General features: G+C 41.6%; 2 protein-coding genes across 3 annotated transcripts in view; both read left to right on the top strand.

Annotated features, from left to right (window-relative positions):
• Ap1g1 (adaptor related protein complex 1 subunit gamma 1) overlaps nt 1-6,416 on the top strand; it is an 84,870-nt gene extending 78,454 nt beyond the window's left edge. For both annotated transcript variants that reach the window (XM_041649609.1, XM_041649610.1), the window contains 2 exons: nt 605-703; nt 2,287-6,416. In XM_041649609.1, the coding sequence (XP_041505543.1) occupies nt 605-703; nt 2,287-2,388 (201 nt within the window). In that variant the 3' untranslated portion in view covers nt 2,389-6,416. The remainder of the gene's footprint in view (nt 1-604; nt 704-2,286) is intronic.
• Nucleotides 6,417-10,434: 4,018 nt separating this feature from the next.
• The window catches only part of Phlpp2 (PH domain and leucine rich repeat protein phosphatase 2), a 77,772-nt gene continuing 71,309 nt past the window's right edge, over nt 10,435-16,897 (top strand). Inside the window, exon 1 of the mRNA XM_041649856.1 lies at nt 10,435-10,593. Coding sequence (XP_041505790.1) covers nt 10,495-10,593 — 99 coding nt within the window. The 5' untranslated portion in view covers nt 10,435-10,494. The remainder of the gene's footprint in view (nt 10,594-16,897) is intronic.

Genomic DNA, 16,897 nt, shown 5'->3' on the forward strand with positions numbered 1-16,897 from the left:
TCTTTTAGGGTCTTGGGTCCCTGCTGGCATAATCCTGAATGCATTTATGTATTAACAACTGGCTTTTTCAAGTCTTTCTTCTCTTGTAGGGGCAGACCTTGGCATAATCCACATTATGTAGACTGTAAAAAACAAAAGGCCGAGTCTCTGAAGCCTAGTCATCAGATTACACAGAAACATAAAGGCCTGTAGTTAGTGACTAGTATGTTGGTTTATTCTGTTTAGAAAGCTTTTCTTTTAGGTTCTTTGGATTTCAGGCCACAGGCAACAACTTGCATAGTTGATCAGTTACTGCTAAGCAGAGTTTCTAGAACAAGAATTGGCTACTTTCTGAAAAGTGATAGCCTAGCATTCCCTTCTGCTAGAAATGGGGAAGTGGTCGCCACCTTTTCAGTTTTCTCAGCTAGAGACCTAACTGGGATTTAACAAATTCAGTGAGTAACTTTCTGCCTGTATACTGAGGGTTGGTATCTGGAAAACAAGCACTGGACTTTAGGGGAACCTGGGACTTGACCCATCTGCTTTGTGTTTAACTTGTTACTTGCTGACATCTCTGAACTAACATTGCTGCTTTTTCTGAAGAGTGCCCTTTGTTCCTCTGTAGACATTCCAGCTGCAGCTTCTGTCTCCTAGCAGCAGCGTTGTCCCAGCATTTAACACGGGGACCATCACGCAAGTCATTAAGGTTCTGAACCCACAGAAGGTGAGTAGCACATTGGGAGCAGTCTATATGAAGTGTGAACTCATTTTCTTTTCTTTTTTTTTAAATTTATTTATTTTTAATTTATTTATTTATTAAAGATTTCTGCCTCCTCCCTGCCACCGCCTCCCATTTCCCTCCCCCTCTCCCATCAAGTCCCCCCTCCCTCATCAGCCCGAAGAACAATCAGGGTTCCCTGACCTGTGGGAAGTCTAAGGACCACCCACCTCCATCCAGGTCTAGTAAGGTGAGCATCCAAACTGCCTAGGCTCCCCCAAAGCCAATACGTGCAGTAGGATCAAAAACCCATTGCCATTGTTTTTGAGTTCTCAGTAGTCCTCATTGTCCACTATGTTCAACAAGTCCGGTTTTATCCCATGCTTTTTCAGACCCAGGCCAGCTGGCCTTGGTGAGTTCCCGATAAAACATCCCCATTGTCTCATTTTCTAATATAAGCCTTTGCTTTCCTTTTTCTGTTTCTTGTTTGTTGTTTTTTTACTCATAGTTAGAGAAGAGATCTAGGAAAATGCCTGATCTAACTTCCTTGTTCTTTTGTAGAGATAAATAAGTGATAGCTATTAAAATGCTACTAGAAATTCTCAGTTTTGAGGATTATAGGAATAGGTTTGAGGATTTAACAAAAATTTAAATCTGAGGTGAAATTATTTGCTGAGTCAGAAGTTCGTGTTTACTGCTGTAATTACTAAGTATGGCTGTCAAAACTGGAAGCATTTTGAGTGAAGCACTTAAATGAAAAATAGCGTTAGGAACCGACTTAGCAATAGTTTTACTGTATCTTCTCAAAGAAATACACTGGTTTTATTTAAACTAATTTTATTTAATAATTAACTATCTGATTTTCAAACTGTTTTGAAATGGTCTAATTTTTTTCCTCTCAAGCTTTCTGATTGTTTCCTTCCCCTGTATTACTTTGCCTTTTCTATGTTATTTTATGTTTTGATCATGTCATTAGTACAAACACACATGATTTTTATCATCTGATAAATGGAACAAACTTTTTAAAAATGTATTCATATTTGATATTTGCTACATACAGTAAAATACACTAAAACTACTACTGTTACTTAGGCCCCAATTTTTTTCTTTTACTATTTAGAAATAGAAACATTGATGTTGATGTTTACAATGGGCTTTGTAAACCAAGCAGCAGTTACTCAAATGTAGAACATGCAGTGGCGTGTTCCATTATTTTTCTAGAGACTTGGACAAAGAGTTAAATCTTTTGTGCCCCCCTACTTTGTTCCTAATGCTGGGGTCGTACCTGGTATTCTTTATATGCATGTTCTCCATGGCTTTGATGTTGACTCTTGGGTTCCAGTCTAGAGTGACAAGTATTTTGGTGTTGGCTGTTTGCCTGTGAACCATTTCAGACAGCTTTACTTTGATGTACTTTGTTTGCCTTAGGATTAAGTATATCTGTGCAGCCAGGCATGGTGATACCTGGGAGGTTGAAATTAGAGGGATTCGAGGCTACCCTGTTTCCAAGAAACAGTCTATTTATAGACTGGAGATATGGGGTGATTTTATTTCAGTGAATTAATGTATGGTTCTCTTTCCTTTTATAGCAACAGCTGCGAATGCGGATCAAGCTCACATATAATCACAAGGGCTCAGCAATGCAAGATCTAGCAGAAGTGAACAATTTTCCCCCTCAGTCCTGGCAATGAGGGTCCAGCACCATTCTCATTCTTATCCCACTCAATCAAAGGAATTCTGGGAAGGAGGTTGTGATTGCTGGCAAGTCCCCCCAACTGTACCATGGGCATGAGGAGCTGAGAGAACTGTCGAGGAGGGTTTTCCTCAAGTTACTGCTGACCTTGAAGCATCGGTAAAGACTAATGTCCTCTCCTCCACTGTTGAGGCTGGCTGCTTCTGGAGGCTACTTTGCACTCTTCCTCCTCTTCTCCCTTTTCCACACTTCACCCCTGCCATATTTGCAGCCAGAATCAACATTCTCTGGGCCACTGAGGCAATCAGCAGCTGGTCTGGAGGAGAGGACTGGAGTTGATGGCAAGAAAACACTCACTCTGTCTCTACAACAGAGTGGCCCTTTCTTTCTACTGTTGTATCTCTGTGGACTGGGCAAGGTGGGGTGTTTGTTCCTCACTAGCTGGCTACCATCATAAGGCGCTTTTACATCTGGCATTTGGAATGGAATTTGTAACAATGGACATAAGGGAGCCCTGCTCTTTTCTGCTGGTTCTCCCAATGTTTGAAAGAGGCATTAGGCTCCTGGTAGCCTTTTCTGTGCATTGCTGTATACACACAGACACACATGTATGTATGTATGTTTGTTATATATATATAAAAAAAACTGGTTAGACCTTGAGAGGTTGTTTGTAAACACTGGACAGATGCAGTTCAAAGAGCTTTTGTTGAGATTTGGCATGAAGGATATGGTGCTCTATTTGTAATAGAAACTTCCAAGGCTCTTCCAGCTCCCCATTCTCTCCATTCTTAAGCTGTAGTCATGAGTTCTCTTTCCATGATTTTCAAAATCAATTTCCCTTAAAGTGCAAAGTGGACACTTTCTAAAAGATACATGAATAGTTATTAATGAACAATGTTTCTCCTAAGCCTGTCACTTGCCTGTTTAAGCTGTGGTAAATGGGTCAAAAGAGGGGTTCAGTCGTAAGGAGCAGACTCTGTCACAAAACACCACGGCCCATAGGAAGAGCGTACCAGATTTAGTCTGGAGCACACTGGAGTCAGCTTATCCATTGCTCCAAACCTCCCTTTTAATTTCCTGAGCCTGGCTTGGACCTTGGCATTCCATTTGAATTCCTTCTTCTAACTGGAACATTTGTGTTGTATCTGTAACACTGGCACTGAAATAAAAACCACACGGTTAAAGAAATCTTTCCTATATTGTACTTTATGGTGTTGAAATGAAGCCTTGTAGCTTCCTTGCCCCCTATGTGAGAGCAAGTCTACGGTCACCATAGCGTAGGAATGTCCTTTCCTGAGTCTGAGAAGTTGGTCTTTTGAAAGAAACCAATCTCATGAACATCTGCATTAAAGATTTGAGCTTTTTAAACAGTAAGAGTGCCGAGTGCTTTTTAGGAAGGAGCCTGTTGTCACCAAGCCTTTATGTTGATTAGCTGGGTGACTGTCCTGTAGTACATGATGAATGTACTATATACATTCTTGTATTCAGGCACCATGTCTAATATACTGCAGGAAAAAGGAAAGGTGGGGCCTGCCTTGCTTGTAAAGCATTGCGGTTGTTAGCATATTGTACAGTAGAATGACACTTTGACTTCAGTTTTAAACCTCAATACAAATCTCCTTTTCTCCCTGTTCCATTTCACCACGCCTTTCCTTAAAATCTTCAGTGTCTTGTCAAACCTAGCTCTGTATCAGATGCTAGACTATTCCTAACATTGACAAACCGGAGATGAACAAAAGGCTCTGAAAAAGGGAAAGTTTCTGGTCTTTATAATAGTCTTTTAAGAGCAGGATTTGCTGAAACTTACCGACTGGGTAAATGGACAACTAACTGAGTTACAAACAGGATCTCTCCTGTGTTGAGGAAAGCGAGTGTGAGCGCATGTATACTTTAGACAGCTGCTCTGCCTGTGCAGTACAAGGCTTCAAGGCTTCCTGTGGACAGATTTCATTGGATGGAGATTTAATGCTGTGAAACATTATAGGATTAATGTTATATTGGTGGATTTCTTGAATAGAATTGTCTTAACATTCCTCTTTGTGTGGAGGCTTTTATTTTCTCCTTGACATTCGTAGCTAACCAGCTCAGGTTTTTGGTTGCTCTTTGTTGTCATTGTTGTTGAAATGAGTTGAATATGAAGAAATCTGCTCAAGACCAAGCTGAAAGACAGTGCTAGCCAATGGAGCTGGAAAGATCTCTGTATCTGCCTGGGTGACCAGAGTTTTGAGGTAGAGTATGCGATCATCCATGGCTTTATTGAGAAGGAATAAAAATATCATGGCCTTAACACAAAGGGTGCTGTGTAGATTTGAATTTATTTCCGAGACGACCTGAGCACCATCCCGACGGACTAGCAGCCCAATAACTGCCCAGGATACTGATGGTTGTGAAGACTGTTCCAAATGATTGGATCTTGGAGAGCTTCGGCGTGCCTTCTTAGTTTCTAGGGTCAGCAGTAGTTAACTTCTCACTTGGCCTTGCAGCTTAAAGGAGAAATCTCTTCGTTTCTGTGAATTTTTGCACATTTCAGTCATTCCTTTCCCACATGTAGCCCTCCAGGAGGAAACAGATTTGGATGGATTTGACAACCTCAGAGCCATTGTGAAGCAAGCGATTTCAGTGGCTTTTGAATAAGCCCAGGGTGATAAGCCGTGAGCCCCACTTACTGACAATTTCACATGCACTTGTACCTCATTGTTGCCTTCTTTGAGGAGTAGTTTTTATGCCATCCTTCTTTCCCACCCCAGAGTCATCCTAAGGGAAATTCCTCTAAGTAATCTCTGAAAATTGTAGGAAGGGTGCTCTTCCGAGACGCTTCTCCCACACTGCTTTGGTGCTGTTACCTGGAGATGGTTTAGGGAGGCATGGAGGTTTTCTGCTGTGTATAATAATCATCTGTTAACTTCAAGGTCTTTTTTCATTTAAAGCAACATTCCTCAGTGTAACATTGCAGATACCCTTTCCTAGTTAAAGGTTTGGTTTTTAACCTTTGTTTGTCTCCCTCATATATGAAAATAGATTTTTACAACTGTCCAGCACTAATAGTTTGAAATTTTCCATCTCCTATATAACATGCTTTCCATTTCTGTGTTCTTTTAGAAAAAGTTGGAAGTTAGGGAATACCGCTTTTGTGGTTCTATTTTATTATCTTCTACATCAGAGTATATTTGGCCATGCGAACTAGGGGAAGAAGGAGTTTGAATGTGTGTTTTTTTTTCCATAGTGAATATATTTTAACTATAGTGTCCTAAACTGTGAGAGGGAACAACCACCCCCCCCCCAAAAAAAAGAAAGAAAAAAAGCATATTCACAGTTTGTGGTTGGGAGAGCTGTGTATGCCAGTCTATTTGTTAGTCTGGGTGTGGGGGAAGATCACTGAAGAGAGAACTGCACAGGAAGTTCTGAAATTTAAAATACTTCTGGCCAACTTTGGCTCAGGAGGGTGGGGCTGTTTGTGGAACTGAACGTGAATATCCTTTTCAAGCAATAGCAGTGAGTGGGTCCCATGGACAAGGTTCCATTCCAGAACCTGGAACACTTAAACAGAAGAAAATGCTGAAGCAGCTTGAACGGTTGCTTCTTGATTCTGGCTTCAAGATGGAGCATTGGAGACTTTCACCCTAAGAACCTGCATTTGTGCTTTGTGTGTTTTGTTTTTATTTTTATTTGGGGACCTCATGGGAAAGGGCTTCCGAACTCTTTCCTCTGTGAACTCCCACTGTGTTCTGTAAAGTCCTTTTTCTTTCACGATATTGTAAGTTACATTTTCATTAAGCCCCATCACATCTTCTTTACTGTAAAATTATTAAAAGGCCGTTTCCAAGTGGGACAGCTAATGAAGTTCTAATTATTGCAGACATATTTTTGAGATGTAAAAAAAATGAAATGAAATGATAAGTCTTAGAGGTGAGTGAGGAATAAAATGGATGTAAACATTACATGGGATGCATTTGAATTCTGCTGTGTGTACTGTCTTTTGGTTGAAACAAATTATGAACAGTGACTAATAATAAAAAGTCAATACTCGATGATTTAAAATTTGCTGCCTTGCTTCTTACATGTGAATCAGAAGCCTTGGATGAATTCTTACTCCAAAACTTTGAGCTAGACTGGACTTTTTATGTTCCTCATTGCAGAAATCTCACCAAGAGAAGAAACAACATTTAAAAAGTCTTGTAGATGTCATAGGTAGTGAAAAATCTAAGAACAAGTGGACATTTAACTGTAACGCAATTACTATCTATTATGTTTTTTTTTTCTCCACATAGGTGAATACTCAAGGCTATGAAGCTAGTAAGATGTACTATGGTATCGAGGACACTCATGTTTAATTATACGTTAGGCTTTGTGTTTCGTTTGTTGACTTGGTTGATTTTTGGTGACTTGATAGGGAAAGGCCTGACCAGCCCAGATGAATTACATTTCATGGCTTATTTTGTACAATACATGAATCATCCCTCCTCTCCTCGCCCCCTGGTGTATGTGTGTGTATGCAGGCAAAAGTCAACCTCAGGTGTTGCTCTAAAGGTGTTGTTCCTCAGGAGCCATTCACCTTGTGATTGGAGACAGGGTCACTCACTGGGATCTGGGGTTCAGCCATTAGACAAGGTTGGTTGGCTAGCAAGGTCACCTGTCTGCACATTGCCAGTGCTGGGATTACATGAGTGCCAACTGATGGGATCCAGGTCCTCATGCTTGCATGGCAAGTTGTCTTCCCAAACTTCATAGACATTTTTCTTTTTCTTTTTTTTTTTTTTTTTTTTTTTTGCTGAGGGTTGAAAGCTTTTGGTTTTCTGTCAACTCTTATGATCCCCAACATTCCCTTAAATGAGAAAGGAGAAGATACAGTTTCTAGATTGAAGAGGGGATGGGTGTAGAACTTGGCAAATTATCTACTTTTTGCAGCAGTGCCCTTTGGCACCGTTTGATAACGTTTCTATAAACTTGTCTTTTACATGGCTTGCTTAAAATTTCTCTTAAGTAAATTTAGCTGACATACATCTAGGTATAATTAGGTGAAAATAGAAAAGCTACAATTTAGCCAGAAAACAGAAACTAGACATTCACTTTACAGTGCAGTGAATTGTGCCCAGGCTTGAACTTCAATCCAGAAGTACAAAATTAAATTTAATCACTTTAACAACTTTCCTGTGATCTCCCCAGTTCAGCTGTCTCCATATGTAAAAAATAAAAGTGTTCATTGAGCTGGAGGTACAGCTCAGTGCTAGAGTGCTTGCCTCGTTTATATGAAGCTCTAGGCTCACTATAAAAGAAGAAAGATAAATGTTCAAAGAAAAAAATTCTTCAAACTTTGAAGTCAGCTAAACAACATTTTGAACCAGAATACAGAACACCTAAATCTGCTTTGCCTATGGTAGCATGTCCCTGGGTTTGGGCCTAAAGATGACTTTGTGGTTAGTGAAAGAATGGAAACTGGATATCAGTGAGTAGACAAGAAACTCCTGGCTCCTCTACCAAAGTCTTCAGCTTTCTTTCTCCACAGTGTAACTGAGAGGTAGAGCCTCAGGAGGAAGGAAATGGGGAGGAGGGATCCTAATGATTCTTTGCCTTGGCGTGATTTGTAGTGGGAGCCTGCAGTGAGGGCAGATGGTTTTTTATATACATATGCACACACACTCACACACACACATACATAAATCTTAGAGGAATTTATTTTTAGGGTTAGTCTCAGCTCTTCACCATTTCCAGAAAGTGTGGTTACATAACTCTTGGCATGCATAGTACACATTGCCTTGAACTGGGGGCGAGCACCAAATGTGACCTTTGTAACAGTATGCTATGTTAACATCAGTACATAATTTGAAAAGGAAACATCAGCAGACTATTGATGATGAGTTGGATCTGAAGTAATGGGGATCCTTTAAAGGTAGCTATATATAAAAACTGATCCCTTATGGCCACATATAAAAACTTATCCCTTAAGGACCACACTTGGGGTATTTTTTTTGGGGGGGGGGGTATTTCTTTTTCAATACGTATTGCCAGTTTGAAGTAGTAAATACTTTTAGTTTTTAGCAAAATTAATGGATTTATTTTGAATTGATAGTGTTGACTGCTATTCGGATAACTAAAAAGATAACCATTTACAAAACATTGCTGTTCCCTAGTATGAACTCACTGCTGGACTTGGGACAGGACCAAATGTGATAAGTCACATGAAATGTGGAACCCGTCATCTGCAGTACCTCAAGAAACAGGCTTTGGGAAGCATCCCCAGCTACTTGTTTCCATGCCCTTGGCTGTCTGCTTCTGGTTTCAGATTAGTGCCTTTGTTGAGTGTTTTTGTTGAGAAATCACTCAGGAAACTATGAAATAGAAATCCAACTAAATCAGGTAGATTTCTTGAAATACTTTCAAAGTGGAAGGAAACCCCTGGGAAATGGTTATCTTTCACCTTCTATTAGACTTGGCATAGAGAAACCATGTTTACTATATTGAAAGAAAACCAAGAAATGAAGATTGGAACTGTGATATGATAGATACAAAGTAACTCATATGAGACAAAAATACCTTTTACAGAAGAAATAAATAGTATGAGGCAAAACTTTGGATTCAAAATTTTATCTTGACATGTAAATTAACTTCAAATTAAAAAACATCTCAAGACAGGTTCTATTAGATCTCAAATGCTCTTGCTTTAAGCCCATAATTAAAGTACTCCAGACAAATAGTTGGATAGCCAAACTAAAGCCCTGGATAAGAGATACCACCATTGCCAATTATTTAAGAAGTTGTTTTGCTTTTTAATTCCTTACAAGTTGACTGGAGATCCAACACATGCATAAAAGAGGAAGGCCTAAAAATGAAGAGGTCTAGAAGGCTCCTTGCAAAATTTAGGAACAGTTAATGCTAGTAACTTTGGGAAATCTAGAATTTTAGAATTCTAATGACTACTATGAACCTCTGAGTTAGGCTCTCTGTGTGTTTTGTTCACTACACCTTGATAACTGCCAGGCAGATGTTAACTTCAGTTCTCCCTTTAAGAATCAATGGAAGGGACTGGGTCAGTGGTTAAGAGCACTGGCTGCTCTTCCAGAGGACCAGGTTTAACTTCCATCACCCACATGGCAATTTACAACCAGCTGTAATCCAGGTCCTGAAGATCTGACATCCTCTTCTGGCCTCTATCACAAGGCATGCAAGTGTTGCATAAGCTTAACACCCATAACATAAAGGAAGCTGGGCATGGTGGCACATATCTGCAATCATAGCACTTGGGATATCAGGCAGGAGAATCAGAAGTTCAAGGCCAGCTATGGCTACCTAGTGAGTTTGGGGTCAGCTTGGGCTACATATAGCTCTGACTTTAAAAAATATCTGAAAGAATTAGATCAAGTAATTTATACAAGTATAGATCTAACAATGAGTACAAATAAGATTTGGAATTAGGCAGATTCATAATTTGGTGCATTAACCACAAAAATACTACCACTTCAGGAACTAAAAGGCAATGTTTAAAATAACTTGGCTGAGTTTAGCCTTGCAAAATAATATAAGGTTTACACAGCGTATTACTGTTTGAGGCCCAGAAAAGAATTCTGATGCTTTGACTATAAGGAACATTGAAATGTGGCTGGAAAGCGAAGTGATGTCTGCGTACTTAAGGTTTGTTGAAGAGTGCTGCAAGCTATCTCCTAAGAGAGGAGAGTATATGCAACAGTTCTTTCGCTGCCAGTGCGTGCGAGGTGACAGGCACATTTAAAAGCAGGAAACGTCTTGGATAGAGAATTTCAGCGCCGTCGTCGGTGGAGGGCGGCATCTTGGCTATCTTCACAGGTGTAGGCCTCACCTGCTTCTTCCTCTGGCTTCTTCTCCCTGTGCCTAAGTCCACTAAACCCAGGGTGGAGCGCGGCGGAGGATCACACAGCAGTGGCGCTAGGCAACTAACTACATTTCTGCTCCAGCTTCTCCAGGCCGGCAGCTACGCAAGTCCAGCGGGGCCAGGGGCGGGGCCGCCAGGGGCGGGGTGTAGGGGTTAGGGGCGGGGCCTAGGCGGAGGGGTGAGGCCTCCCGCAGCTCGCGCGCGCCTCCGAGGCTCGCGCGCTGTAGCGCCGGCCGGGCGTCTCTGAAGCCTTGGCCGCCCATGGGGGAGGTGGAGCCCGGGCCCGCGGGCCCGCTGGAGCCCCCGGAGCCACCTGAAGCGGCGGCTTCTCGCCGGCCCGGAGGGATCCGGGTCCTGAAGGTGAGGCGGCAGGGAGCGGGAGGGCCGTGTCCACCTTCGCCAAGCTGCCTGATGCCCGAGGCGGCGGGCGTCCCACTCCCTGCGTCCCTCCTGCATCGGGTCGGGGCGTTGTGGGCCTGCTGTGGCTTCTGTGCCGCGCCCCCGCCCGGGCCTCGGCCGCATGGGTCCCCGACGCTGTCCATCCCTAGCCGCCGCCCAGCAGGCCCACGACTTCGGGCCGCCGCCGCCCCCCCCGCCCCCGCATCCCTTGGGCGGCCATCGCCTCTCCTGGCCTAGCCCTGGGGCCGATTCCGGGGGGCGTGAAGGGCGGGCCGCTCCTGCAGGAGCCAAGCGGCGAGTACGCAGGGCGAGGCGGACACCTGAAGACATCACCACAGCCGGAGAGGATGGCGGCGGCGATTGGCCAGGCACCGTTGTGTACGCGGGCTGCGCCGGCAGAAGCGGCCACACTGCCCTCCGGACTGGCTCCCCGAGTTCCGAACCGGCGCCCGGCTCCAAGGCGCGACATCCCGCGCTCCCGCCTCGGGGACAGTCCCGGAGGATCTGCGGGGACTCGCTGGGCGTGTTGCGGGGGTGGTGGTGGGGAGGAGGAGCAGAGCCCGAAGGGGCACTCCTGTTTGGCTGACAATCCGGGGAGAAGAAGGCAGTGGGGGTGCCGTTATGCAACAGGCAGCTAAGCGGGGCTTTTTGGTAGAATCAGGAGAGTAGGAGGATAGGAAAACAGATGCAGGCGAAGGGGGAGTGGAGCCTTGAAGGTGAGTGATGACAAGAAATTTCTGTGCGGGAAGAATGCAGAAGGTGAGGTGAGGTCAGCAGAGATGGTTAAAGGGTGGCTAACTGGGTGGAGTTCTCCACTAACCTCTGAAATAGTGCGGAGAAAATTTTCTGTCGGTTCAGTGTATAAGTCAAGTGGAATGGAATTCCTCTACTGTTCTAGAAGAGGAATTGGCAGGATTTAAAACTTGCCAAAGAATGAGAGAAGAAAATTGAGATTTAATGTGTTTCAAAAACAGTTTGCCAAACATCGAAAATACATATTGTTAAAAGCAAACATTAAGTAATTAATTGAGATTGTTGTTGAGTGATATTTCCTCTTACTAAGATTATTAGTAAAGCAGCACAAACATGGGAAGGTCAGAAAAGTAGACTTGACACACTTAATGAATTAATGAAACCAATACTCAGTAAAATGTAAATCGTATTTTCTTTTGCCTCCCAGTCTTAAGGCATAGACTTAGAGAACTTCTAGTAGTTTATCTTAGACTACTTTTTAACTGTTACCCACACTGGAATTTACTCAAGCATAAAGCAGTGTAATTACTGAAAGTCTTTTACAATGATAGCAAATAGCAAACTATAAATTGTGAGTAAATTCAATAAAGACGAAAGTTCTGCAGGCCTAACTTAACAGGAAAGAGTTTTGAGAGGTATGTAATGTCTCTTGGTATGTAAAAGACGTGCAATTTTAAAAAAAAACCTTGTAACCTTTTTTGGTCTTGTTGAAGTGGTAAATTGTGTGAAAGAGAAATGAAAACGTTTATTGAGGACTATCTTTCCCTGGTGCCCAAAGTTCCCATTTTGGGGTCATCAGAAAGATTCCAGTGATTGGTTAGTCTTGACTCTTGATCTCAGTCTCTGGAAATGAGAGCCTATCTGGAGGCCTTTCTAGCCCTTGCTTTCCTGAAAGTGGTAACACTCTGCTCCTTGTAAGACCATGGAAGATAGGCCTTGTGTTCCTCAGAAATTCTCTTAAGTTGATGAGGTGTTCACTTGCCCCAGTGCAGCCTGTAGAGCATACATAGGTAAGCCGAAAACTTTCTGAACCTTGAAGAATGTCATAATTGCCCACATGCTTTTCCACATGTTTTTCTCTGAAGATGTTTCTAAAGACGTCTCTAGCCTAGGGGTATAGCTCTGTGTTAAGAGGATGCTAGTGGTTGGGGGTGTGCTTTGAATGTACAAGGCTCTGCATTTATTCCCTGGTCCCAGCTTCAGAATACTAACACTGATAAAACAGGAAGGAAGACTTTCTATTCCTTTTATACTTACGCCCAATACCAAATAATCAACATAACTTACCCAGACTACATCAAGGACCATCTGGCTGTACAGGGCCCTGGGACGTTTTATTCAAAATATACTTTTTTTTTAAAAAAAAAGATGTATTTATTTATTATGTACACAATGTTCAACCTCCATGTATGCCAGGAGAGGGCACCAGATCTCATTACAGATGGTTGTGAGCCACGATGTGGTTGCTGGGAATTGAACTCAGGACCTCTGGAAGGGCAGTCAGTGCTCTTAACCTCTGAGCCATCTCTCTAGCTCCTCAAAATATACTTTTAAACTAGTGTCAGGGACCGAAGGCCCCAACATAGAAAACTATGGGCTTGGACCTGTGGTATCATCTATTCATCTTAAAGAAGATCATTTAAGCCTAGGGGTTCAAGGCCAGCCTGAGCAACATAGTAAGAGTGTATCTCAAAGTTCTAAAATTTATCAAATTACTGAACAAGGCTCAAAAGATTTTCAGATGTGTGATTTTGAGATTATGGTCTTAAGTAGGAGATGATAGGAGATGACAGCCAATCTAGTTTGTGAATATTATGATTTGATTTTTTTGTTTTATTTATTTATTTAAAAATTTTAAGGCAGGGTTTCTCTATATAACAGTCATAACTATCCTGGAACTCACTTTGTAGACCAGGCTGACCTCAAACTCATTGAGATCCACCTGCCTCTGCCTCCTGAATACTGGGATTAAAGGCTGTGCCACCACCGTTCTTCCAATGATTTGTTTTTTCTTTAAGAATAGTCTTATATTTTTATCAGAATATATATATTCAGTTGTGTGCATGTGCATGCTTGTGTGCATTTGTGTGGACACCAAAGGTAGGAATCAGGTGTCTTTCTCTTCACCTTATTTTGAGACAGGGTTTCTTACTGAATAAATTCTACTAAAATGGCTAACCAATAAACCTTTGGGTCTCTATCTTCCAGTGCTGGAGATTCCTGTATTTGCTATTATTTATGTGCAGGGAATTGAACTCAGATCCCCATGCTTGCATGCCAAATACTTTACCAAATGAACTATTTGCTCATCCCTAATTTTTTGTTTTTGTTTGTTAGGTATTATTTTCTTGAGACAGGATCCTACTATGTGGCCCTGAATGATTTGGAACTTGCTATGTATTCCAGATTGACCTAGAACTTTCAGCAATCCTCCTGCCTTTGCTTTCCTGAGTGCTATGTATGGTTCCAAACAACTAATACCTAAAAAATTTTAACCGGCTGAAATGCTCCTCCTCTCCCTAGGACACACTCTTCCTGGTCCCTTAGAAATACTCCACAGTGTGATTGGGTTTTAAAGCCTTTATTTTAAAAGTTGAGTGCAGAGACATCTCATACCTTAAGGTATTCTCCATTCTGATGGAACTGACTAAGGATGAAGACTGACCAGGCCTGTTTTGACTATATGAGACTTCTCTGTATGGTTTACCATCTTTGAGCTGATCATAGCTCTCAAGTATTATCTTTATTTTTAGAATTGGAAGTGTTAAATTCAAGTACTGGCTACTGAATTTGTAGCCTACACTGAAATATTTTAGCTTTATAGATAGACTTTAATATTAAAATAAAATTAGGCCTAGAGGGATGGCTCAGCTGTTAAAGGCTGGGCTCACAACCAAAAAATAAGAGTTCGGTTCCCAGCACCCTGTCCCTCCAGGTACTTAAATAAAAAAAGATTAAAAAAAATAAATACAAGCCGGGCGGTGGTGGCGCACGCCTTTAATCCCAGCACTCGGGAGGCAGAGGCAGGTGGATCTCTGTGAGTTCGAGGCCAGCCTGGTTTACAAGAGCTAGTTCCAGGACAGGAACCAAAAGCTACGGAGAAACCCTGTCTCAGAAAAAAAAATAAATAAATAAATACAATTTTTAAGTTTTATTTGACTTTATGTAATACATGCTAGTGTCTGTGGAAATCAGAAGAGGGCTTTTGGTCCCCTGGTTTATGAATGGTTATGAATCATGGTGTGGGTTCAGGGAACTGAACCTGGATCCTCAGCTAGAGCAACAGGGAGTTTTTAAGTACTGAACTGTCTCTCCAACTCTGACTTTTAAATTGTAGTCTTTGTACACATGTTTGATATGATGTGTGATTATAATTGTGTTCCCTTTTGGATAAATTTGTGGTGACAGCTTTTGAAAAAGTAAAGGAGAAAGTGAAGTGTCCTCAAAGGAGCGGTTTCAAGCTAGCTGGCTCTTAGAAATTGAAGGCTGCTCAGAGGACAGTGTCACCTGCAAATTAAGAAGTTCTTTCCAGCAGTTCCTCTTGTGTTAGGCAGTAGAGCAAGACATTCCTGAGAAGGACGTACTAGGTAACTTAGCAGTGGCTAATAATGGCCCAAAGTCTAGCTTTGTCGTTGCTGCTGTATGCCTTTGCTTTGCTTGTTCTCAAGACCTTTTAAATGGCTATTGGTGAGATGCAGATGAACCATATCTACTAGGGTTCTCTAACTCCTCAGCAGTTTTACTTCATTATAGAGTGTAGATTATAGATAGGAGACTGAGCTTGAAATAACCAACAAAACATGTGTTTTGATAACATAAAGTTCTATAAGAAATGTATATCTTAAAGAAACGTGCTCATTTACAAATGATTGCTAAAATCTGCTGGAAGGTGCTGGGTGTGGTGGCATACATTGTGATCCCTGCGCTTGGGAGATGGAGTTGGCAGGAAAAAAAGTCAAGGCTGACCTCATCTACAAAGTGATTTTGAGGCCAAAATGGTATGCATGAGCCCCCATCTCAAACAATCCTTGGAAGAAAATTCATAATACTTCTGGGTCTTTCTGGACTTTTCTAAGACCGTCAAAGTGAGTGAGTCATTTGACCTACTAATTATATTTTTATTGTTACTTTTGCATCAAGGTCTCACTTTTTAGTCTGATTTAGGTTTCAAACAGTTTTCCTGACTCAGCCTCCTAAGTTTGGGGATTATAGGTACATGCGTCATGCTTGGCTTTCAAAAGCCTATCAGTGGTATGTAGATTGTGTCTGCTTACTTCTCATTCTCTAGTGCGAAGTGCAGGCTCTCTTTGTGTAAGTGTTACTCTATCACATAGAACCTGTCAGTGTTCACTAAGGATTAGAAGGTAAGGCTTATTTAAAATTAGCTGGTAGTTAACCATTCAGTGGCTGTAATTTCTTAGTAATAAAAACATGATGGGTCTTGTGTGTTTGAGATGAGTCTTGAAAGCCCTTTATTTATTTTGAGATATTTAAGATGAGATTCAGGATGGAGGAAAGTGTGTTTGGTGGGAAAAGAGGCCTCATTCCCACCTGTGTTGGGGTTTATTATGTATGATTTTGAGTAGTTCTAAGATCACGAAGAGCTGCAGAAAGATCAGTTTAGGGCAGAAAGTGTCAGTCAGTTGTAGAGAGCTTATCTGGTATGTCAAAACTTGTGTTCAATCCCTAGAACTGTTGTTCAAAAGTCAATTTGCATGTGTTACCCTAAATTTAAACAGATTGGCATTCATCTCCTTGCTTTAAATTCATCACATGTAGGGACACCTGTTTACTTAACCTTGTTTTTGTTTTTACTGTTGACTGCTGAAACCCACCTTGGTCTTGAACTTGATCCTTTTGCCTCTGACTCTCCAGCATCTGTGATTACAGGTATGTTCCTCCAGGTATTCTCAAATATTTACTATCAGTTAAACTAATATTTTCTTCGTATGTATTTCTGTTTTCTAATGAGGAATACTAGTGAAAGTATTTTTCTTTCTTTTGACTTTGTAGGTAAATATTATGTGGTTTGTTAAAAAATTGAGGCTTTTTAAGTTTATCTAATTCCTCATCATAGCTAATTGATGAAGCTGAAGTGCAAATTGGGTATCAGTTCCTGTGTTATCTTTTGAGCTTTGCACCTATGTCTATGACATTCTGCATTAAAAACACTCCAGGGTCTTGGCAGTGAAGAGAGTGAGAAACCAGAGATGATGACAATCCGTGGTCATCTGTATATAGTAGAAGTATATTCAAGGTGAAGATATCTGTTGAGAGGAGACTCATTGATGCTAGACAGGGGTGAGTGCTGTGGAAGGCTGCAAAGAGAACTGGCATATGAATAGAGGTTTAGCGAGTAAGCATGTGGATAAGGTGGAGAAGATGTTCTCCATATGCCACAGAGTGGCGGAATGGTTATGTGCTCAGAGACACAGATGGTTAGAAAGGACCGAAACACAGCAAAGGGCAGTGGGAAGTCCATGGAAATTTATTTTTTTGTTAGTTAGAAATG

The sequence above is a fragment of the Microtus oregoni genome, unplaced genomic scaffold, assembly GCF_018167655.1.
Source record: "Microtus oregoni isolate MIOR12 unplaced genomic scaffold, Mior012 000004F_ref0000308, whole genome shotgun sequence".
NCBI classification, from domain to species: Eukaryota; Metazoa; Chordata; class Mammalia; order Rodentia; family Cricetidae; genus Microtus; species Microtus oregoni.